The sequence below is a fragment of the Phocoena phocoena genome, chromosome 1 (genome assembly GCF_963924675.1).
Source record: "Phocoena phocoena chromosome 1, mPhoPho1.1, whole genome shotgun sequence".
Taxonomy (NCBI): Eukaryota; Metazoa; Chordata; class Mammalia; order Artiodactyla; family Phocoenidae; genus Phocoena; species Phocoena phocoena.
Window position 1 is genome coordinate 55,203,089 of NC_089219.1, and position 25,640 is coordinate 55,228,728.

The following is a 25,640-nucleotide window of genomic DNA, read 5'->3' on the forward strand; positions in this document are numbered from 1 at the left end:
TACACACATGTAGAGGAACAAAGGTAAGAACAACCAATAACTTCATGTCAGAAAACTTGGAAGCCAAGAGGTAATGCATGGCAACTTTAAAGTGCTTAAAAGAAAGAACAGTTGGGGAATCTGGGTGTAGGGTATGTGGGAGTTGGTAGTATTCTTGCAACATGCTTGTAAGTTTGAAATTATTTCTGAAGAAAATAAAGGCTATCATTCTTTCATAGTTAGATAAATAAATAAAAGAAATGGTTAACCTAGAGTTTTATACACTGTGAAAATCTCTCTAAAAGAAAGATAAAAACTTTTCATACCAATAAATTCAACCACATAGATGAACAAATTTCTTGACATCTACCAATGCTCACTTAAAAAGAAATGGATAACCTAACTAACCCTATGTCTAATAAGGAAATAGAATTGATAGCTAAAAGCCTTCACACAAAGACAAGTCCAAGGCCAGATGGCTTCACTGGAGAATTTTCCAGACATTTAAGGAAAACATAATACCAATGTATACAAACTCTTTCAGAAGATGGAAGAGAAGGGAGTACTTCCCAATACATGTTATAAAGTCAGCATTACCTCAATAACAAAACCAAAGACATTATAAGAAAAGCAAAAACAAATGAAGAAAACTACAAATCAGTACACCCTCTATACATAGATGAAAACAGTTTAGCAAACTGAATATAAATATATACATTTTAAACATGGTTTAAACATTTTAAATATTGATTTTTTAAAAATGTTAAATCAAGGTTACATTTCTGGTGTAAGCCCACTTGGTCACAATTAATTATAATAAATAATTATGATGATTATACATGACCAAGTGAGGTTTATGCTAGGAATGTAACCTTGGTTTAATATTTTTAAAATTCAAACAGTGCAAAATAGAATAAGAAAGAAGAACCATACGATCATCTCAATAGGTGAAGAAAATTTCAACACCAAATCCTGATTTAAAAAAAAAAAACCTCTCAGTAAATTAAGAATAGGAAAGAACTTCCTCAACCTGTTAAAGCACATCTATGAAAATACTACAGCCAACATGCGTAATAGTAAAAGACTGAATGTTTTGACCCTCATGTCAGGAGCAATGCAAGGATGTCTGCTTTCAGCACCTCCATACAGCATGTTATTGGAGGTTTTATTTTCATCATGGTACATATCACTGCTGATGTATCTTAATTTTCACATTCGCTTATTTTTTTCTCCTCTCAATGGGGCCAGGGACCTTGTCTGTCTTGTTCTTCCTGTATCATTAGCTCCTAGAACTGTGCCTGGCACAATGTATGTGCTCAATGAATATTTTTCAAATGAATGAACTTTTCAGAAGTATTGTGTGAGTGAGGTACACCTGTGAGACAAAAGCATTTCTATTCCACTTAATTTCAATTACAATAAACAATATTTTCACCAAAAGTTTTCTTGTTATAATATATTAAAAAATTTAGTCATCCCCAAAAGAAATTTTTGTAGAAATTTTCATTTCCATATATGAACTCCTTCTCTAAGGAAATGCTGTTGTAGCTTGACTTGGGCTCCTTGATATCTCCTGCCAGATGGTGGGTTTTTTCCAGGATATGTCATGAATTTTTCTGGTAGAATTTTTCCCTTGTGTAAGGGTTGCAGTGTTCCCCTGAAACTTGTGTCCACCCAGAACCTCAGATTATGACCTTATTTTGAAATAGGATCTTTGGAGATGTAATTAGTTAAGATGATCTATAGCAGATTAAGTTGGGCTCTAAGTCCAGTAACTGGTGTCCTTCTAAGAAGAGGAGGGCAGGGAGACACCAGGAAGAAGGCCATGTGGCAGTGGAGGCCAAGATCAGAGTGACGAAGCTGCAAGCCAAGGGGCACCAAGGGTTTCTGGGAGCCAGTAGAAGCCAGGAAGAGGCAAAGAAGGGTTCTCCCCTAAAGCCTCCAGGGGAAGCATGGTCCTGCCAACACCGTGGGTCTAGACTTTAGCCTCCAAAACTGGGAGAGATTAAATTTCTGTTATTTTAAGTTGCCATGTTTGTGGTAATTTGTTACAGCACTCCCAGGAAGCTAACATACCTTGCTCTACCAAATGATGTTTTTATTACTCTTAAAATATTAATCTAACACCATATTTGTTTACTTTTCTAAGTACTATTCTGTTGGAAAACACATATTGGAATAATTTCAGTTTACCATTGAATTAGTCAATACTCAGCATGGCACCATTGTCAAAGCCCATTGCTCTGCTTGTCTGTTTCGTTTGATTTGTCTTATTTTTCTCAAAAGTAATATACACTTCCCAAAATTCATTCTTCTTCTTCCACTTCTCCTTCTCCTCCTTCTTCTTCCTCTTCCTCTTCTTCTTCTTCTTCTTCTTTACTAAGTACAAATGTTTTTAATAGGTGTTTTCTACCTAACTTTCAAGATGGGTCATTCAAACCTTATACATACTCTTTGAGAAAACAGGGAGAAAAACTCACTAACTCATTCAACACATTGACATCAAAACTTAACAATGATGTGATTTTTTATATTATTTTTCTAAAAATTGTGTTTGGCCTTTCCATTTATATTCATAGGTGATCATTTCTTCTTTTTGTTATTCTAGGTATGCTGCTGCCATGGCTCGGATTGCTAGAGAAAATAAAAAGGCTCACAAAACCAATTATCCAACTGAAAGAAGTTATCTCTGTACAACTCCGGGTAAACTGAGTTCAATCTATTTGTTTTACTTTGTTTTTAGAAGTGAAATACTAGTCATAATAATAAATTTAAATTTTTATTCAGTTCAAATAAGTTTTAGGTATGTGAGGCCTAATCTTGTGTCCCCTTTTTAAAGCTGCTTTAACTCCTTCGAACAAAATAAATTCAGTAAGTTACTTACATAAGAATTGGAGCTTTGAAAAAAATGAATTAGTTATACTTTCAAGTTTTGTAGCCTTTGATAGGTGAATACACAATTTGAAAATCTAAGGCTAAGTTTCAAATGTATAAAAGCAGCAAAAATAAGCAAAACACTAAATAAACGGATTCCCAGAACTCATTTTAAATTCAGAGATACATGCAATATGGTTGAAAAGAAAGGAATAATATTAGTTGAGATGTTTCAGGTACTATTTTTAGAATGAAAATTTTTTCAAAGAAACATTTGGTACAGATTGGGGGTAGGTCTTGAGCAGGAAGAGAGAGCTGGTAACTTATGGAAATCAGCTACTATAGAAGGGAGAGCAAAACATTCGGGGTCAGAGAACTTGGGTTTAGATACCACATCTATGTAATTATAGGAGAGTCTCTTAACCTCTGAGCTTCCGTTTCTTCATCCTCAGCTAGTACCGGGTACATGGAAGATGTTCAGTAAATATTTGTTTCTAATATCCTTCCCTATGTCAGAGGATTCTTGTGACTAAATGACTCCATGGAGGTAAATATTCTTTGTGAACTGGGAAGTCCTCTGAACTATTCATTGCTGCTTTTGCTGTTGCCTGTCCTTGAAACACAACAGCCTACAAACGCCAGACACAGGCAATAACCTTCATTCAGTGATTGTTCAAGGTCCTGCCCCCCATCTCTTTCTTTTCCCCACTCAGTATCTACTTCTCTTGCTCCTACTTGTTTTGGTGTGTCATGCATATTCATCCTCTAAATTACCAGCCTCAGTCTTCTCCATTCAACTGTGCCTTATGCCAGATTCACGGTGCCTGGAAGAATTGGTAAGAAGTGTTGCTTTCTCCAGCCTTACTCTCTGCTTCCTCCATGAATTCTCTACTCCTCTCTGCAGTTCTCTCCTCCAACATCCCCCCACCCCCATCTTCACCAGCGGAAGAGGTCATTTCGTTAAGTTGATGATTGCAACAATTTCTGTCCATGCTTTGTCAGACTGCTTTCTATAGCTCAAATCTGCTTATGTTTTAAGCGAATCTAAAATTATTTGTCCTACTTACACCCTAAACACCACACTGACCTAGTAGGTCATGGTTGTTTATTCCCTCCTTCATTTCAAAAAAATTTGAGAGGTGCTCTGTGTTTTCTCATATACCCACCCCGCAGTTCCCAACATCATTCCCTCCTTTTTCTTCCTTTCTAGTACCTACTCATTCTGAGATTCAGCTCAGGTATTACCTTCTCTAGGAAACTTTCCCTGTGAGCCATCATAGCACACTATCATGTCTTACCATGCTCTATTAGTTTTCTATTGCTATGTAATAAATTACCACACACTAAATGGCTTAAAACAGCACACACTTGTTATTTCACAGTTTATATGTGCCCACAGTCAAGGCACGATGTAGCAGGATCTTCTGCTTGGGATATCATAAGGCTGTGATCAAGGCGTCAGCTGGGCTGCATTCTCATCTGGCGGCTGGAACAGGGAAGAATTTGCTTGCTGTAAGCTCACTGAAGTTGCTGACAAAATTCACTTCCTTTTGTCTTTAGGACCGAGGGCCCAGCTTCTTGCTGGCTGTATGCTGGAGGCCTCGCTCTGCTCTTAAGGCTTCCGGCAGTTCATCGCCTTGTGGGCTTTCCCAGCGTAGCCTCCTACTTCAGCCAGCCAGCAAGGAAATTCTTTAGAACAAGTCTGATAGTAAGGTAGAAACTTATATAACATAATCATGAGAGTGAGGTTCCATTACCTTTGTCATATTCGATTGATTAGAAGCAAGTAGCAAGTCCTACCCACACTCAAAAGGGAGGAGATTACACAAAGGTGTGAACAGCAGAATGTGGGGATCATGACAGGCCAGCTTAGAGTCTGTTCACCACACGTGCTATGTTATAGTGGTCTCTTTACTGCCAGTCTCCTTTAAAAGAACGTGACCTCCTTGAGGGAAGGGGCTGCTTACCTCTCAGCATGGTGCTTGGCATAGAGTAGTCATTCAATGCTCATGAACAAATGAGTGAATGATAGGATGGAGTAGAGTTGTCACTGTTTCAGTAACCCTGTGACTTCGGAAAAAGGGGGGATAAACTCATGATGAATGAGAAAAAGTAAGAAAAGTGAGCTGGAAGAGAACATTTTAAGGAATGTCCAGAAACTCATTTGATTTCTAGTTCTGGGTCATATCCTCTTTGAAATTGGAATAGACTCTCCTTTGTGTCTAATCTTACTGCTGAGAGAAGAGACTGTACCTAAGAGGTTGTGGCCAATTAGATTAGCGTTCAGAAACATTCACTCCCTATCCTGTTCCACCACCGTGGGCAAAATGTACTCCCTTGACCCTTGACTTGGAGCTTTGCCATGTGACTGTTTTGACCTGTGGAATATTAGTGGGTATGATGTGCTCAGGGTTTGGGAAGGGTTTGTGCAATTTGGCCTGCTCTTTTTCACTCCTGCCATCATCACAAGAACATGCCTGGACTAGCCCTCTGGTCACCAAGCTTCCCAGCCAAGCTTCCCAGCCATCCGCAACCCACAGAAGCTTACCCACAGCTGACCTGCAGGTGCGTGACCTAAACAAATGCTTGCTGTCCTATGTCACTGAGATCTTGTGATTGTTTATTATATAGCAAGAGTGAACTTGTACAGGATACCAAAGGAAAATATGACTCAGCTGGAAAAGGAATGAACTCCGTGCTTCCCTTTTGCAGAGAGGGTTAGCATGTCATAGTTTGCCAATGTGAAAAAATTCCTCTGAGATTTTGGAGGTGGGAGTGGAGAAAAGGCCGTCATTCTTGAGAAGTGTGTATCATACATGGCAGCTTCCTCAGACACAGAAGTTTCATGCAGCTCTTCACAGACTCTCGCTTTACAGATGTGATGGCTTCACAGAAATCTCCATGAGCTCACAGTGTTTGTCCCACTTGGGATGGCTAGATGTGTGCAGCATCTCGTGCTGGTTTCCCCACTCACAGTGCATCAGGCTAACATAGGCAGTGATGTTCCTCTGGTTCTCCAGCTATGGCCTTCCAGACCTCACTGCTCCAGGTCTTCCCACACGTGTATAATCCTTGTTTCATATATTGAACTTCTCACTCTTGTATTACTTGTGAGGGCTCTGTTTTTCTTTTTTTTTCACATCTTTATTGGAGTATAAATGCCTTAAAATGCTGTGTTACTTTCTACTGTACAACAAAGTGAATCTGCTATATGTATACATATATCCCCATATCCCCTCCCTCTTGAGCCTCCCTCCCACCCTCCCTATCCCATCCCTCTAGGTCATCACAAAGCACCGAGCTGATCTCCCTGTGCTATGCAGCAGCTTCCCACTAGCCATCCATTTTACATTTGGTAGTGTATATACATCAATGCTACTTTCTCACTTCATCCCAGCTTCCCCTTCCCCCCTAAGCCTTCAAGTCTGTTCTCTACGTCTGTGTCTTTATTCCTGCCCTGCCACTAGGTTCATCAGTACCGCTTTTAAAAATTCCATATATATGCGTTAGCATATAGTATTTGTTTTTCTCTTTCTGACTTACTTCACTCTGTGTGACAGATTCTAGGTCCATCCACCTCACTACAAATAACTCAATTTCGTTCCTTTTTATGGCTGAGTAATATTCCCTTGTATACATGTGCCACATCTTCTTTATCCATTTCATCTGTTGACGGACACGTAGGTTGCTCATCTCCTGGCTATTGTAAATAGAGCTGCAATGAACATTTTGGTACATGACTCTTTTTGAATTATGGTTTTCTCAGGATATATTCCCAGTAGTGGGATTGCTGGATCATATGGTAGTTCTATTTTTAGTTTTTTAAGGAACCTCCATACTGTTCTCCATAGTGGCTGTATCAATTTACATTCCCACCAACAGTGCAAGAGGGTTCCCTTTTCTCCACACCTTCTCCAGCATTTATTGTTTGTAGATTTTTTGATGATGGCCATTCTGATCAGTGTGAGGTGATACCTCATTGTGGTTTTGATTTGCATTTCTCTAATAAATAGTGATGTTGAGCATCTTTTCATGCATTTGTTGGCCATCTGTATATCTTCTTTGGAGAAATGTCTATTTAGGTCTTCTGCCCATTTTTGGTTAGGGTTGTTTGTTTTTGTGATATTGAGATGCATGAGCTGCTTGTATATTTTGGAGATTAAGCCTTTGTCCATTGCTTCGTTTGCAAATATTTTCTCCCATTCTTTTCATCCTGTTTATGGTTTCCTTTGCTGTGCAAAAGCTTTTAAGTTTCATTAGGTCCCATTTGTTTATTTTTGTTTTTATTTCCCTTACTCTAGGAGGTGGGTCAAAAAGGATCTTGCTGTGATTTATGTCATAGAGTGTTCTGCCTGTGATTTCCTCTAAGAGTTTTATAGTGTCTGGCCTTACATTTAGGTCTTTAATCCATTTTAAGTTTATTTTTATGTATGGTGTTAGGGTGTGTTCTAATTTCATTCTTTTACATGTAGCTGTCCAGTTTTTCCCACACCACTTATTGAAGAGACTGTCTTTCTCCATTGTATATCCTTGCCTCCTTTGTCATACATTAGTTGACCATAGGTGCCTGAGTTTACCTCTGGGCTTTCTATCCTGTTCCATTGATCTATATTTCTGTTTCCGTGCCAGTACCATACTGTAGCTTTGTAGTATAGTCTGAAGTCAGAGAGTCTGATTCCTCCAGGTCCAATTTTCTTTCTCAAGATTGCTTTGGCTATTCGGGATCTTTTGTGTTTCCATACAAATTGTAAAATTTATTGTTCTAGTTCTGTGAAAAATGCCAGTGGTAATTTGATAGGGATTGCATTGAACCTGTAGATTGCTTTGGGTAGTATAGTCATTTTCACAATATTGATTCTTCCAATCCAGGAGCATGGTATATCTCTCCATCTATTTATGTTACCTTTGATTTCTTTCATCAGTGTTTTATAGTTTTCTGAATACAGGTCTTTTGCCTCCTTAGGTAGGTTTATTCCTAGGTATTTTATTATTTTTGTTGCAGTGGTAAATGGGAGTGTTTCCTTAATTTCTCTTTCTGATCTTTAGTTGTTAGTGTATAAGAATGCCAGAGATTTCTGTGCATTAATTTTGTATCCTGCAGCCTTACCAAATTCATTGATTAGTTCTAGTAGCTTTCTGGTGGCATCTTTAGGATTTTCTATGTATCATATCATATCATCTGCAAACAGTGACAGTTTTACTTCTTCTTTTCCAATTTGTATTCCCTTTCTTTTTCTTCTCTGATTGCTATGGCTAGGACTTCCAAAACTATGTTGAATAATAGTGGTGAGAGTGGACATCCTTCTGTTGTTCCTGATCGTAGAGGAAATGCTTTCAGTTTTTCACCATTGAGAATGTTGTTTGCTGTGGTTTGTCACATATGGCTTTTATTAGGTAGGTAGGTTCCCTCTCTGCCCACTTTCTGGAAGGTTCTTATCATAAATGGGTGCTGAATTTTGTCAAAAGCTTTTTCTGCATCTAGTGAGATGATCATATGGTTTTTATTCTTCACTTTGTTAATTGTATAATAATTGTATAACAAATTTGTTAATATGGTGTATCACATTGATTGATTTGTGTATATTGAAGAATCTTTGCATCCTGGGATAAATCCCACTTGATCATGGTGTATGATCCTTTTAATGTGTTGTTGGATTCTGTTTGCTGGTATTTTGTAAGGATTTTTGTGTCTATATGTTCATCGGTGATACTAGTCTATAATTTTCTTTTTTTGTGATATCTTTGTCTGGTTTTGGTATCAGGGTGATTGTGGCCTCATAGAACGAGTTTGGGAGTGTTCCTCCCGCCACAGTTTTTTGGAAGAGTTTGAGAAGGTTAGGTGTTAACTCTTCTCTAAATGTTTGATAGAATTTGCCTGTGAGGCCATCTGGTCCTGGACTTTTGTTTGTTGGAAGATTTTTTTTTTTTATAAATTTACTTATTTTTTTATTTATTTGTGGCTGTGTTGGGTCTTTGTGGCTGTGTGTGCATGGGCTTTCTCCAGTTGCGGCGAGCGGGGTCCACCCTTTGCCGTGGTGTGCGGGCCTCTCACCGCGGTGGCCTCCCGCTGCTGAGCACAGGCTTCAGGCACACGGGCCTCAGCAGCTGTGGCTCGCAGGCTCAGTAGTTGTGTCACATGGGCTCTGCCGCTCCGTGGCATGTGGGATCCTCCCGGACCAGGGCTCAAACCCGTGTCCCCTGCATTGGCAGGCGGATTCCCAACCACTGTGCTGCCAGGGAAGTCCCATGTTGGAAGATTTTTAATCATAGTTTCAATTTCATTACCTGTGATTTGTTTGTTTATATTTTCTAATTCTTCCTGGTTTAATCTTGGAAACTTGTACTTTTCCAAGAATTTGTCCATTTCTTCCAGGTTGTCCATTTTACTGGCATACAGTTGCTTGTAGTAGTCTCTTATGGCCTTTTGTATATCTGTGGTGTCAGTTGTATTCTCTCCTTTTTCATTGCTAATTTTATTGATATGAGTCCTCTCCCTTTTTATCTTGATGAATCTGGCTAAAGGTTTATCAATTTTGTTTATCTTCTCAAAGAACCAGCTTTTAGTTTTATTGATCTTTGCTATTGTTTTCTTTGTTTCTATTTCATTTATTTCTGCTCTGATCTTTTTTATTTCTTTCCTTCTACTAATTTTGGGTTTTCTTTGTTCTTTTTCTAGTTGCTTTAGGTGTAAGGTTAGTTTGTTTATTTGAGATTTTTCTTCTTTCTTGAGGTGAGCTTGAATTGCTATGAACATCCCTCTTAGAACTGCTTTTGCTGCATCCCGTAGGTTTTGGATCATCATGTTTTTGTTGTCATTTGTTTCTAAGTATTTTTTAATTTCCTCTTTGAGTTCTTCAGTGGTCTCTTGATTATTTAGCAGAGCACTGTTTAGCCTTTATGTATTTGTGATTTTTACTGTTTTTTTCCCTATAATTGATTAGTAATCTCATAACGTTGTGGTTGGAAAAGATGCTTGATACGATTTCATTTTCTTAAATTTTCCAAGGTTTGATCTGTGACCCAAGATGTGCTCTATTCTCGAGAAAGTTCCTTATGCACTTGAGAAGAAAGCGTATTTTTCCACTTTTGGGTGGATTGTCCTAAAAATATCAATTAAGTCTATCAGATCTATTGTGTCATTTAAAGCTTGTGTTTCCTTATTTATTTTCTGTCTGGATTATCTGTCTGTTGGTATAAGTGGGGTGTTAGAGTCCCCCACTATTACTGTGTTACTGTCGACTTCTCCTTTTATGGCTATTAGCATTTGCCTTATGTGTTGAGGTGCTTCTATGTTGGGTGCATAAATATTTACAATTGTCATGTTTTCTTCTTGGATTGATCCCTTGATCGTTATGTAGTGTCCTTCCTTATCTCTTGTAACAGTCTTTATTTTTAAGTCTATTTTATCTGATATGAGTGTTGCTACTCCAGCTTTCTTGTGATTTCCATTTGCATGGAATGGCTTTTTCCATCCCCTCACTTTCAGTCTGTATGTGTGCCTAGGTCTGAAGTGGGTTTTTTGTAGCATATATAAAGGCCTTGTTTTTGTATCCATTCAGCCAGTCTGTGTCTTTTGGTTGGAGCATTTAATCCATTTATATTCAAGGTGATTATCGATATGTATGTTCCTATTACCATTTTCTTAATTGATTTGGGTTTGTTTTTGTGGGTCTTTTTCTACTCTTGTGTTTCCCACTTAGAGAAGTTCCTTTAGCACTTGTTATAAAGCTGGTTTGGTGGTGCTGAATTCTTATAGCTTTTGCTTGTCTGTAAAGCTTTTGATTTTTCCATCGAATCTGAATAAGATCCTTGCTGGGGAGAGTAATCTTGGTTCTAGGTTTTTCCCTTTCATCACTTTAAATATGTCCTGCCACTCTCTTCTGGCTTGCAGAGTTTCTGCTTAAAGATCAGCTGTTAACCTCATGGGGATTCCCTTGTATGTTATTTCAGCAGCCATGGCTCACGGGCCCAGCCACTCTGCGGCATGTGGGATCTTCCCAGACTGGGGCACGAACCCATGTTCCTTGCATTGGCAGGTGGACTCTCAACCACTGCGCCACCAGGGAAGCCCCTACCTTGCTGCTTTTAATATTTTTTCTTTATATTTAATTTTTGATAGTTTGATTAATATGTGTCTTGGCATGTTTCTCTTTGGGTTTATCCTGTATGGGACTCTCTGCACTTCCTGGACTTGATTGACTATTTCTTCTCCCATGTTTGGGAAGTTTTTAACTATAATCTCTTCAAATATTTTCTCACACCTTTCCTTTTTTGTTCTTCTTTTGGGACCCCTATAATTCGAATGTTGGTGTGTTTAGTGTTGTCCCCAAGGTCTCTGAGACTGTCCTCAATTCTTTTCATTGTTTTTTCTTTATTTTGCTCCCTGGCCGTTATTTCCACCATTTTATCTTCCAGCTTACTTATCCGTTCTTCTGCCTCACTTATTCTGCTGTTGATTCCTTTTAGAGTATTTTTAATTTCAGTTATTGTGTTGTTCATCACTGTTTGTTTGCTCTTTAGTTCTTCTAGATCCTTGTTAAATATTTCTCGTATTTTCTTCATTCTGTTTCCGAGATTTTGGATCGTTTTTAATATCATTACTCTGAATACTTTTTCAGGTAGGTTGCCTATTTTGTCTTCATTTATTTGGTCTTGTAGGTTTTTACCTTGCTCCTTCAGCTGTAACGTATTTTTTTGTCATTTCATTTTTTTTTTGATGGGTGGTGCTGTATTCCTGTCTTACTGGTTGTTTGGCCTGAGGCGTCCAGCAGTGGAGTTTGCAGACAGTTGTACAGAGCCAGGTCTTGGTGCCAAGATGAGGACCTCTGGGAGACCTTACTCCAATTAATATTCCCTGGGGTCTGAGGTTCTCTGTTAGTCCAGCAGTTTGGACTCAGAGCTCCCACCACAGGAGCTCAGGCCCGACCTCCAGCCTGGGAACCACGATCCTGCAAGCTGTGTGGTGAGGCAAAAAAAAAAAAAAAGCAAAAAAGGAGCAGTACAATAACAAAGAATAAAAAACAAAATAAAATTAGAAAGATAAAAAATATATTAGGAAAAATAAAAATATAATTGAAACAACTGGTTGTTGGGGGTTCCTCCCATCCTCTTAGGTTTCTGTGGTCCCCCACCAGTGACTGGTAGGTGCCCTAGTTGTGCAGACATGAATTCTGCATCCTCCTAGTCCACCATCTTGACTCCACCCTCCAGGGCTTTGTTTTTCTAACTGAACTGAAACTAATACAGAAGTGAATGGAAATAAACCATTGGGCAATAATCAGAGCCCACCAATCAGAACAGAACTTAGTATCTTCACTAACTAAATTATTTTAGGATTAGAAAAAATTTTAAGAAGCAGAGTTTTGAGGATCCATCCCAAGAAAGGCATACAAACCATAAGGCAATTAGAATTTGTGTTTCTGTAACTTATTTTAACATAGTAACAAAGGTTATTGTTATTGATTCCAATCAGTAAATCCAAGGTTTCTCAGAGCGATTTGTAATGCTTAAGATTTTCTGGAGGAAAAAGGTTCAAAATAATGTTTACTTCTTCTGTGTCATGAGGAAACATTTTTATGTTTGTTTTGCATTATGCTCTGCTAATCTAGCTAGGATTTCTTTTTTTGCTTCCTAGGAGTGTTGTTTTGTTTTGTTTTTTTTAGCAGCACAGGAACTAAGAGGGCAAATGGTCAAGGTCATTGACTCCCAACATTCATTCCACTCCAACAACTGACTACCCAATCATGGTAATCCCATTTCCCTTGCCAGTGACTAGTTTAGGAGTAGGGTGTGACACAATCCAGCCTGAGAGGAAATATACTAGGTCCTTCCAGGGGTAGTTTTCCTACTCTTAAAAATGAGACCCTGGAGAAAAGACCCCTTTATTCCTCTGCATGTTGCTGTGTCTGGTATGAGTACTAGAATGGCCACATGTCTCTTGCTGTGACTCTGAAGATGAAGACAATGCCAGAGATGGTAAAGCAGAGTAGTGTAAAGAACTTGTCCTGAAAGACATTGTTGAGTCACTGTATCATTCAGTCCTGCCCTACCTCTGATCTCCTTCTGTGAGATAAGACATTTCTCTGTTGTTTAAACTGGTTTGAATTGGGCTCTGTATTTCTTGTGACCAAAAGCATATGCATTTAGAACAGCTCAAACATGGTTAGAAAGAAGTATCATTAGTCCATCAATGATATGTTCGTAGAGAAGATTTTCTCAAGGGAAAGACAGAATTTAATTTTAAATTAATAATAGCTAGAAGATATATTATTTTCCCCCTTTCCTCCTTTTGTGAGTTTGTATGTGTATGCTTCTCTGTGAGATTTTGTCTGTATAACTTTGCTTTCACCATTTGTCCTAGGGTTCTGACTGTCTGGGTGTTTTATTCTCCTTTTTTTTTTTTTTTTTTTTTTTTTTTTGCGGTACGCGGTCCTCTCACTGCTGTGACCTCTCCCGCCGCGGAGCACAGGCACCGGACGCGCAGGTTCAGCAGCCATGGCTCATGGGCCCAGCCGCTCCGCAGCATGTGGGATCCTCCCGGACCGGGGCACGAACCCGCGTCCCCTGCATCGGCAGGCGGACTCCCAACCACTGCGCCACCAGGGAAGCCCTCTCCCTTTTATTCTGAGCCATGTGGAGGACAGGCTCTTGGTGCTCCAGCCAGGCATTAGGGCTGTGCCACTGAGGTGGGAGAGCCAACTTCAGGACACTGGTCCACAAGAGACCTCCCAGCTCCACATAATATCAAGTGTCGAAAATCTCCCAGAGTTCTCCATCTCAACACCAAGACCCAACTTCACTCAATGACCAGCAAGCTACAGTGCTGGACACCCTATGCCAAACAACTAGTAAGACAGGAACACAGCCCCATCCATTAGCAGAGAGGCTGCCTAAAATCATAATAAGGCTACAGACACCCCAAAACACACCACCAGACATGGACCTGCCCACCAGAAAGACAAGATCCAGCCTCATCCACCAGAACACAGGCACTAGTCCCATCCACCAGGAAACCTACAAAACCCACTGAACCAACCTTAGCCACTGGGGACAGACACCAAAAACAACGGGAACTATGAACCTGCAGCCTGCAAAAAGGAGACCCCAAACACAGTAAGATAAACAGAATGAAAAGACAGAAAAACACACAGCAGATGAAGGAGCAAGGTAAAAACCCACCGGACCTAACAAGTGAAGAAGAAATAGGCAGTCTACCTGAAAAAGAATTCAGAATAATGATAGTAAATATGATCCAAAATCTTGGAAATAGAATAGACAAAATGCAAGAAACATTTAACGAGGACCTAGAAGAACTAAAGAGGAAATAAGCAATGATGAACAACACAATAAATGAAATTAAAAATTCTCTAGAAGGGATCAATAGCAGAATAACTGAGGCAGAAGAACAGATAAGTGACCTGGAAGATAAAATAGTGGAAATAACTACTGCAGAGCAGAATAAAGAAAAAAGAATGAAAAGAACTGAGGACAGTCTCAGAGACCTCTGGGACAACATTAAACACACCAACATTCGAATTATAGGGGTCCCAGAAGAAGAAGAGAAAAAGAAAGGGACTGAGAAAATATCTGAAGAGATTATAGTTGAAAACTTCCCTAATATGGGAAAGGAAATAGTTAATCAAGTCCAGGAAGCACAGAGAGTCCCACACATGATAAATCTAAGGAGAAACACGCCAAGATACATATTAGTCAAACTATCAAAAATTAAATACAAAGGAAACATATTAAAAGCAGCAAGGGAAAAACAACAAATAACACACAAGGGAATCCCCATAAGGTTAGCAGCTGATCTTTCAGCAGAAACGCTGCAAGCCAGAAGGGAGTGGCAGGACATATTTAAAATGATGAAGGAGAAAATACTACAAACAAGATTACTCTGCCCAGCAAGGATCTCATTCAGATTTGATGGAGAAATTAAAACCTTTACAGACAAGCAAAAGCTGAGACAAAGTTTAGCACCACCAAACCAACTTTACAACAAATACTAAAGGAACTTCTCTAGGCAAGAAACACAAGAGAAGGAAAAGACCTACAATAACAAACCCAAAACAATTAAGAAAATGGGAATAGGAACATACATATCGATAATTACCTTAAATGTAAATGGATTAAATGCTCCCACCAAAAGACACAGACTGGCTGAATGGATACAAAAACAAGACCCATATATATGCTGTCTACAAGAGACCCACTTCAGACCTAGGCACACATACAGACTGAAAGTGAGGGGATGGAAAAAGGTATTCCATGCAAATGGAAATCAGAAAAAAGCTGGAGTAGCAATTCTCATATCAGACAAAATAGACTTTAAAATACTATTAGAAGAGACAAAGAGGGACACTACATAATGATCAAGGGATCGATCCAAGAAGAAGATATAACAATTGTAAATATTTATGCACCCAACATAGGAGCACCTCAATACGTAAGGCAAATACTAACAGCCATAAAAGGGGAAATCGACAGTAACACAATCATAGTAGGGGACTTTAACACCCCGCTTTCACCAATGCACAGATCATCCAAAATGAAAATAAATAAGGAAACAGAAGCTTTAAATAATACATTAAACAAGATGGACTCAATTGATATTTATAGGATATTCCATCCAAAAACAACAGAATACACATTTTTCTCAAGTGCTCATGGAACATTCTCCAGGATAGATCCTATCTTGGGTCACAAATCTAGCCTTGGTAAATTTAAGAAAATTGAAATCGTACTAAGTATCTTTTCCGACCACAACACTATGAGACTAGATGTCAATTACAGGAAAAGATCTGTAAAAAATACAAACACATGGATGCTAAACAATACACTACTTAATAACGAAGTGATCACTGAAGAAATCAAAGAGGAAATTAAAAACTACCTAGAAACAAATGACAATGAAGACACGACGACCCAAAACCTATGGGATGCAGCAAAAGCAGTTCTAAGAGGGAAGTTTATAGCAATACAATCCTACCTTTAGAAACAGGAAACATCTCAAATAAACAACTTAACCTTGCACCTAAAGCAATTAGAGAAAGAAGAACAAAAAAAACCTAAATTTAGCAGAAGGAAAGAAATAATAAAGATCAGATCAGAAATAAATGAAAAAGAAATGAAGGAACTGATAGCAAAATTAATAAAACTAAAAGCTGGTTGTTGGAGAAGATAAATGAAATTGATAAACCATTAGCCAGACTCATCAAGAAAAAAAGGAAGAAGAATCAAATCAATAGAATTAGAAATGAAAATGGAGAAGTAACAACTGACACTGGAGAAATACAAAAGATAATGAGAGATTACTACAGGCAACTCTACGCCAGTAAAAAGGATAACCTGGAAGAAATGGACAAATTCTTAGAAATGCACAACCTGCCGATACTGAACCAGGAAGAAATAGAAAATATGAACAGGCCAATCACAAGCACTGAAATTGAAACTGCAATTAAAAATCTTCCAACAGGGCTTCCCTGGTGGCACAGTGGTTGAGAGTCCGCCTGCCAATGCAGGGGACGCGGGTTTGTGCCCTGGTCCAGGAAGATCCCACATGCCGCGGAGTGGCTGGGCCTGTGAGCCATGGCCGCAGAGCCTGCGCGTCCGGAGCCTGTGCTCCGCAACGGGAGAGGCCACAGCGGTGAGAGGCCCGCGTACTGCAAAAAATAAAAGCAAATATCTTCCAACAAACAATAGCCCAGGACCAGATGGCTTCACAGGCGATTTCTACCAAACATTTAGAGGAGAGCTAACGCCTATCCTTCTCAAACTCTTCCAAAATATAGCAGAGGGAGGAACACTCCCAAACTCATTCTGTGAGGCCACCATCACCCTGATACCAAAACCAGACAAAGATGTCACAAAGAAAGAAAACTACAGGCCAATATCACTGATGAACATAGATGCAAAAATCCTCAACAAAATACTAGCGAAAGAATCCAACAGCACATTAAAAGGATCATACAATATGTTCAAGTGGGGTTTATTCCAGGAATGCAATGATTCTTCAATATACGCAAATCAGTCAACGTGATACACCATAATAACAATTGAAGGAGAAAACCCATATGTTCATCTCAATAGATGCAGAGAAAGCTTTCGACAAAATTCAACACCCATTTATAATAAAAACCCTGCAGAAAGTAGGCATAGAGGGAACTTTCCTCAACATGATAAAGGCCATATATGACAAACCCACAGCCAACATTGTCCTCAATGGTGAAAAGCTGAAAGCATTTCCACTAAGATCAGGAACAAGACAAGGTTGCCCACACTTACCACTCTTATTCAACATAGTTTTGGAAGTCCTAGACACAGCAATCAGAGAAGAAAAAGAAATAAAAGAATCCAAATCAGAAAAGAAGAAGTAAAGCTGTCACTATTTTCAGATGACATGACACTATACGTAGAGAATCCTAAGGATGCTATCAGAAAACTGCTAGAGCCAATCAATGAATTTGGTAAAGTAGCAGGATACAAAATTAATGCACAGAAATCTCTGGCATTCTTATACACTAATAATGAAAAATCTGAAAGTGAAATGAAGAAAACACTCCCATTTACCATTGCAACAAAAAGAATAAAATATCTAGGAATAAACCTACCTAAGGAGACAAATGACCTGTGTGCAGAAAATTATAAGACACTGATGAAAGAAATTAAAGATGATACAAATAGATTGAGAGATATTCCATGTTCTTGGATTGGAAGAATCAACATTGTGAAAATGACTCTACTACCCAAAGCAATCTACAGATTCAATGCAATCTCTATCAAATTACCACTGGCATTTTTCACAGAACTAGAACAAAAAGTTGCACAATTTGTATGGAAACACAAAAGACCCCATATAACCAAAGCAATATTGAGAACGAGAAATGGAGGTGGAGGAATCAGGCTCCCTGACTTCAGACTATACTACAAAGCTATAGTAATCAAGGCAGTATGGTACTGGCACAAAAACAGAAATATAGATCAATGGAACAGGGTAGAAAGCCCAGAGATAAACTCACACACATATGGTCACCTTATCTTTGATAAAGGAGGCAAGAATATACAATGTAGAAAAGACAGCCTCTTCAATAAGTGGTGCTGGGAAAACTGGACAGGTACATGTAAAAGTATGAAATTAGAGCACTCCCTAACACCATACACAAAAATAAACTCAAAATGGATTAAAGACCTAAATGTAAGGCCAGACACTATAAAACTCTTCGAGGAAAACATAGGCAGAACACTCTATGACATAAATCACAGCAAGAACTTTTTTGACCCACCTCCTAGAGAAATGGAAATAAAAACAAAAATAAAGAAGTGGGACCTAATGAAACTTCAAAGCTTTTGCACAGCAAAGGAAACCATAAACAAGACCAAAAGACAGCCCTCAGAATGGGAGAAAATATTTGCAAATGAAGCAACTGACAAAGGATTAATCTCCAAAATTTACAAGCAGCTCATGCAGCTCAATATCAAAAAAACAAACAGCCCAATCCAAAAATGGGCAGAAGACCTAAATAGACATTTCTCCAAAGAAGATATACAGATTGCCAACAAACACATGAAAGAATGCTCAACATCATTAATCATTAGAGAAATGCAAATCAAAACTACAATGAGATATCATCTAACACAAGTCAGAATGTCCATCATCAAAAAATCTAGAAACAATAAATGCTGGAGAGGGTGTGGAGAAAAGGGAACCCTCTTGCACTGTTGGTGGGAAAGTAAATTGACGCAGCCACTATGGAGAACAGTATGGAGGTTCCTTAAAAAACTACAAATAGAACTACCATACGACCCAGCAATCCCTCTACTGGGCATATACCAGAAAACGATAATTCAAAAAGAGTCATGTACCAAAATATTCATTGCAGCTCTATTTACAATAGCCAGGACATGGAAGCAACCTAAGTGTCCATCAACAGATGAATGGATAAAGAAGATGTGGCACATATATACAATGGAATATTACTAAGCCATAAAATGAAACGAAATTGAGTTATTTGTAGTGAGGTGGATAGACTTAGAGCCTGTCATACAGAGTGAAGTAAGTCAGAAGGAGAAAAGCAAATACCGTTTGCTAACACATATACATGGAATCTAGGAAAAAAAATGTCATGAAGAACCTAGGGGTAAGACGGGAATAGAGACACAGACCTACTAGAGCATGGACTTGAGGATATGGGGCGGGGGAAGGGTAAGCTGTGCCAAAGTGAGAGAGTGGCATGGACACATATACACTACAAAATGTAAAATGGTTAGCTAGTGGGAAGCAGCTGCATAGTACAGGGAGATCAGCTAGGTGGTTTGTGATCACCTAGAGGGGTGGGATAGGAAGGGTGGGAGGGAGGGAGATGCAAGAGGGAAGAGATATGGGAACATATATATATGTATAACTGATTCAGTTTGTTATAAAGCAGAAGCTAACAAAAAAAATAGCTAGAGATTAATATTAAAGTATAAAAATAAGAACTCAATCTTTAGAGACCTCAGACCTCTTATAGGCTGATGGCAGCCGTCTAAACTCAAATCCCTCTATAAATCTTTCCATAAACCAAAGAGACCGAGAGAACAATTCATTCATAACCCTTGTCTGTAGCACAACTGGAAGACAATGGATATTACAAGGTTCATTTGGTACATAATTGGGGAAATAAACATATGAAACCAACAGAATTTGTCCTTGACCGCATGCCGGGCAATGAATTAGGTGGCAATAATTGTGCAGGGAGGGGAGAGTACAGTGGGGTTTTAGGGGTAGCAGAACATAAATAGCACCAACTAGGGTTCACCCCTAGAAAGCAAGTTCCCCTCGCTGAGTGGAAGTATTGAGAAATATAGATACTGTATCTATATTCTTCTTTTAAAATATAATCAATTTATTTCCCTGTTTACAAGACCCATGCAAGAAAGATGAAACTTCTTTGTGTGATATATGAGGCTTTCCTAACCTGGTCTCAGCCTGACTAGCCAGCTCCACTGAACTGTCCACACACTGTAACACAGTGATTTTGGATCCTTTGGACCTAGAATTAACTATTATTAGCTGGACATCCTTGGGCAAGTTACTGCAGGCCACTCAGTCTCAATTTCCTCATCTTTAAAATAAAGGTAATAATACCTGCCCATCATAAGCATTGTGTCTAAGTTATATTTTACATGTAGCACATGCTTAGCACAGCACCTGGCAGAGCATAAATACTGAAACGTCAACTCTGTTTACCTCCAAAGCTGTCAGGTTCTCTCATGCCTTTGTGCCTTGGTCTGTGCTGTGTCCTTGATCTAAAGCGCTCCCATCTCCCTTCTCTGCCCCTCTCTGTTTAGCAAATTTTTCCTTCCCTGTCAAAGTCCAAGTCTTTTTTCACTTAGACATGGTGATTCCGTCCTTGTGCTGCCGAATCACTCATGGACACCTTTTCCCGTACACATCTACTGGCACTTAGCAGGGGCTCAGTACATGTATGAGCATAGAAAGATTGACCAAAAGGGAAAGAATGATTCATGACAAATAAGTTCATTGCAAAATGTGAAATTTAGAAACTTTAAAAAGGTTACTTGCATTCATTTAGATGATCTTAGGCATTATGCTACAAATGCAGGGACACTTTCTTTTTATTGTTTTTCCTGCCCATGTCTATTAAATTACTGTTTTTTGTATTTCCCATTATAGTTCAAACTTTTCCTGATTCACAAACTGAAACAGATATCGTCACAAAGACGGATGAAACAAAGGAGCGGTGGAAGAGAAAAGTTTTACCAGTTGATGTTAGCACAAATGAGCCATGGGAAGAAGAAGTGGAAGATCTGGTTGCCTGGACCAACACTCTTGATACAGATGCTTTGGAAGACCAAGCCTAATGCTCGAGGATTTAAAAAATTAACAGCCTCAACCACAGCTCAGCTTCATGGAGCAACTTTGGAAGGCTCTCACAACTTGGATTCCATTTTCTTTTCAAGTTGGTCTCATCCTATCACTGCAAGAACAAATTAGAAATATAAGTGCAAATCAGCGAATATGTTGTTTTAGATTTTTTGAGCTCTCCTTCATTGTTTGACCCTAAGTTAGCCAAGCAGCAGTGTTCATTGTGGTTTTCCAATCAGTGGTGTTATACCCAGCATTGTTAGGCTACTGGACACACATTTTTGCAGGCAGAACTTGGGTGAGGAAGAGGCTGGTATTGGAGGGGAACACTCAGGAGCTTCAGAGGCTGGACATTAACCCAAGTAGGGGATATATACATTGATCTCGATGTGCCTGGTTTAGTATCTTGTTTCCTCTGGATTCAAGGGACAAGATGTCACCTGTCCAGTCCACCAGTGCTCCTCTTCTGTTTTCTCCCAGAGTCCATGCTCTATTTTCTCTTTGACCTTAACTAACCATCCCCTCCAATTCTCATATCTTTATTTTCTCTCTCTCTTTTTGCTGTGTTACCCCAATCTGCAAATATACTCGGTTCTCTCCTATTCTAAACTGTGTCTCATATTGTATTTTGTCTTGTCTATTTAATCTTTTCTTTCAGGACGAAGAAGTTACATTTGTTGCTGACTTTTCCTGCAACCAGAAGACTGGGAGCAAAAGTGCGTGGTGGGGGGAGGTAGGGAGAGAACAAGTCTTTGGAATGGAGACATTAGTTAACAGAACAGGATAGTTAATTTAGTTACCTTCACTGTATCTCTGGCCGTTCATTGGGGGTCTTCAGTAGGGATTTCCCTTCTACCCCTAGCCCTTAGTGGAAGGTTTTTTGGGCTCTTGTCCAATGCTCTTCTCTACACATTTTTCTGGGGCAGTCCCGCCACCATGAGAGTTGTACCACCCATGCGTATTCTCATTCTCTGACCTTTTTCTACCTGCCTTAAAAGGCATCTTTGCTTCAACTTCCCGATGCATCTGAAACTCAATAAGCCCAGCTTAAACTCATCTCTTTCTTTTCATCCCACCCCAGAAGACCTCCTCCTGCCTCTTGTGCTCCTCTTTTCAGTTAATGGAAGGACCCCAAGATAAAACCTTGGGGATCACTATAGACTTCTCTCTTTCACTTATGGCCAGTTGATCACGAGGACTTACAAAATACTGTAAGCCCTTTAGATGTCTTTTTTTTTTTTTTTGCTGTGCGCGGGCCTCTCACTGTTGTGGCCTCTCCCGTTGCGGAGCGCAGGCTCAGCGGCCATGGCTCACGGGCCCAGCCGCTCCGCGGCATGTGGGATCTTCCCGGCATGGGGCACGAACCCGTGTCCCCTGCATCGGCAGGCGGACCCTCAACCACTGTGCCACCAGGGAAGCCCCTTTAGATGTCTTAAATCCATCTTCTCATTCCGGTCCTTACCAACACTGTGTATTACGAAGTCCTTTTCGTCCACAGATGAGATTATTCTTTTCTTTGGTGATATCATTTACCTGCCTAAAATTCTTCAGAGTGCTGAAATTTTCTGCCTGAAAGGTAATGTCCAAATCATAATGTCCATCATGTCAGCCATCACCCACCCTCTCCAACCTGATCCACCACAACCCCCCACCTTGTGCCTAAATTCCTTCTGCTTTCCCATATGTAACATGCTCTTTCCTGCTTCCTTCCTGTTGCTTATGCCATTTTCTGTACCTGGAATGCCTTTTCCCTTCTTCACTTGGCCAACTCCCATTCATCCCCTGAAACTTAATTCAGGCGCTGTCTCCACAAAGTCTTCTCTGCACACCACATACCCACCCCAGGCCCTCCATAGAGTGTGTGTAGGTGTGTGCAGTTATATTATATTGAAATTGTCCATTTGCACATCTGACTTCTCCCACTAAACCTTCAAAGTATAAGCCAACCAGACAGACTCCATTTCCGGATATGTCATAAGACTCACATAGCAAAAGTTGCCAAAGTTTTTCCACCTCAAACAAAAGCTCGTGTTTCACTGTCTTAGAATCTGCTGTAAAAAATAAATTTGGAAAACTTAGCAAATTGGTAATTTAAAACTGACAAAAAGGGAAGCTTTTATTAGCAAGCAGGAATATCTTGAGAGAATTGATTCTGGAAGAAGATGTTAGAGGTTTTTTTGTTTTGTTTTTTAAACAGCTTCAGTAAGGTATGGTTGACATACAATTAATTGAACTATTTATTTAATATTTATTTATTTGGCTAGCTGAGTCTTAGCTGCGGTACGTGGGATCTTCATTGCCGCTTGTGGGATCCTTAGTAGCAGTGTGTGGGATCTATTTTTTTTTTTAGTTGCTGCATGCGGGATCAAGTGTACAGTTTGATAAGTTTTGGTATATGATACAGCCATGTAATCATCACTACTATTCAGATTGTGAATATATCTGTCAACCCCAAAAGTTTCCTCCTTCCTCTTTGTAATGTCTGTCTCCTGTCTGGGCCTTCCTGCCCTTGATTCTCATTCCTGGATGATCCCTGATCTGCTTTCTGTCATTATAGATTAGTGTGTGTTTTTCAGATTTTTATATAAATGGAATCACACTGTAAATACTTGTTTTTTTCTAGCTTCTTTCACTCAGCACAATTATTTTGAGATTGATTCATGTTTTGTGTATATCATTCTTCTTTATTGTTGAGTAGTATTCTACTATATAGGTATACCACAATTTGTTTATCCATTCACCTGTTAATGGACATTTGAGTTGTTTCCAACTGGAGACTGTTAACAAATATAAAAACTGCTGTGGAATTTCACCCTAAGATGACACGGTGAGTCATGCTCTTGTATAATCCCTTCTCCTTGAGTGTGAACAGAACCTGTGACTTTTTTCTAGCCAATGGAATATGACAAAGGTGATTGGATAGCCACCTTTGTCAATTATGTTACATTATATAGGACTCCATTTTAGCAGACTGGAGAGAGATTCTCCTGCTGGCTTTGAGGAAGTAAGCTGCCATGTTGTAAGAGTAAGAAGGCTGCATGGCCAGGAACTGCTCACTGCTTCTAGGAGCTGAGAGTAGCCTCTGGGTGACAGCCAGCAATAAAATAGTGACCTTGGCCTTATAACCACAAGAAATTGAATCTGCCAACAACCATGTGAGTTAGGAAAAATGCCTGAGTTCCAGAAAGGACTGCAGCATGACCAACACCTTGGTTGCAGCTTTGTGAGATCCTGAGCATCCAGCTAAGCCATGACTGGACTCCTGACTCATGGAAACTGAGATAAGTGTATGTTGTTTTTAAGCTGCTAAAATTTGTGGGCATTTGTCATGCAGCAGTGGAAGATTAATATAGCCTGTAGAAACACTTATGTATCCTTGTATGGACACAAGCTTTATTTTCTCTTGGGTAAATACCTCGAATGGAAATGGCTGGGTCATATGGTGTATAAGTTTTTGAGAAATGGCCAACTATTTTTCAAAAGGATTTTACTATTTTACATTCCCACCAGCAGTGTATGAGGGTTCTAGTTCCTCTACGTCCTGGTCAACTCTTGGTATGCCCCGTCTTTCGAATGTTAGTCATTCCAAAAGGTGTGTATTGGTATCTCATTGTTGTTTTAATTTGCATTTCCTTAAAGACTATGATGATAAGCATCTTTGCGTGTGCTTATTTGCCATCCTTATATCTTCTCTGATGAAGTATCTGTTACCCATTTTTTGTTGTTTTTTTTTTCCTGTTATTAAGTTTTGAAAGTTCTTTATGTATTCTGCATACAAATTCTTTATCAGATAAATTACAGATTTATCATTAACAAACTAGTAACTAGTCTGCAACTTGGTTTTTCATTATCTTAACAGGGTCTTCAAACAGCAGACGTTTTTAATTTTGATAAAGTCCAACATATATTTTTTTTCTTTCATAGATTGTGCTTTTGGTGTTGTGTCTAAAAAACTCTTGTCTAACCCAAGGACACAAAGATTTTCTCTTATTATTTCTTGTAGGAATTTTACAGTTTTAGGTTTTACATTTAGGTCTATGATGCATTTTGAGTTAACTTTTGTATATGGTACAAGGAATGGATTAAAGTTGTGTGTGTGTTCCTTCCTCCTTCCTCCCTACCTTTTTTCTTCCTTCCTTCCTTCCTTTCCTCCTTCCCTTCTACCTCTTTCTTTCCCTTTCTTTCTTTTTTCTTTCTTTCTTCCTTCCTTTCTTTCTCTTTCTTTCTTTCTTTCTTTCTTTCTTTCTTTCTTTCTTTCTTTCTTTCTTCCTTTCTTCTTTCTTTCTTTCCTTCACCATTTGCTCAGAACACTATCCTTTCTCCACTGAATTATTTTAGTACCTTTGTCAGAAATCAGTTAATCATATATATGTGGGTCTATTTCTGGACTCTGTGATCCACTGACCTGTGTATCTTTACATCAATACCATATTGTCTTGATTATACTATAGTTTTAATTTCTTGTCTTAAAATAAGTTAATGTTCGATAAGAATAAAAATATTCTTATTTTTAGAATAAGCCCATCAATTTCTACCAAAAAAATCATGTGAAGATTTTTATTGGGATTGCAGTGACTCTATGGGTCAATGTGTTGAATATGGAAGTTAGATTTTGTCAGATGATTTTCCTGTGTCTATTGAGATAAGCATATGATTTTTCTTTTTTAGTCTATTAGTATGGTAAAATACATTGATTTATTTTTTAAAATATTGCACCAACTTTGCATTCCTAGGGTAAACTCCACTTGGTCATGGTATGTTATCCTTTTATATGTGGTTAATTTGATTTGTTAACATTTCATTTAGAATATTTATATCTATGTTCATGAGGAAAATCAGCTGTAGTTTCCTTCAAATATCTTTGTCTAGATTTGGTATCAGAGTAATGCTTGCCTCATAGAGTGAACTGGGGAGAATTCCC

The 25,640-nt window shown here is 38.9% G+C and overlaps 1 protein-coding gene across 1 annotated transcript in view; it reads left to right on the forward strand.

The window, feature by feature from the left end:
* The window catches only part of UBE2U (ubiquitin conjugating enzyme E2 U), a 70,750-nt gene extending 49,883 nt beyond the window's left edge, over positions 1-20,867 (forward strand). Inside the window, exons 9-10 of the mRNA XM_065889910.1 lie at positions 2,588-2,682; positions 20,528-20,867. Coding sequence (XP_065745982.1) covers positions 2,588-2,682; positions 20,528-20,715 — 283 coding nt within the window. The 3' untranslated portion in view covers positions 20,716-20,867. The remainder of the gene's footprint in view (positions 1-2,587; positions 2,683-20,527) is intronic.
* The last annotated feature ends 4,773 nt before the right edge of the window (positions 20,868-25,640 follow it).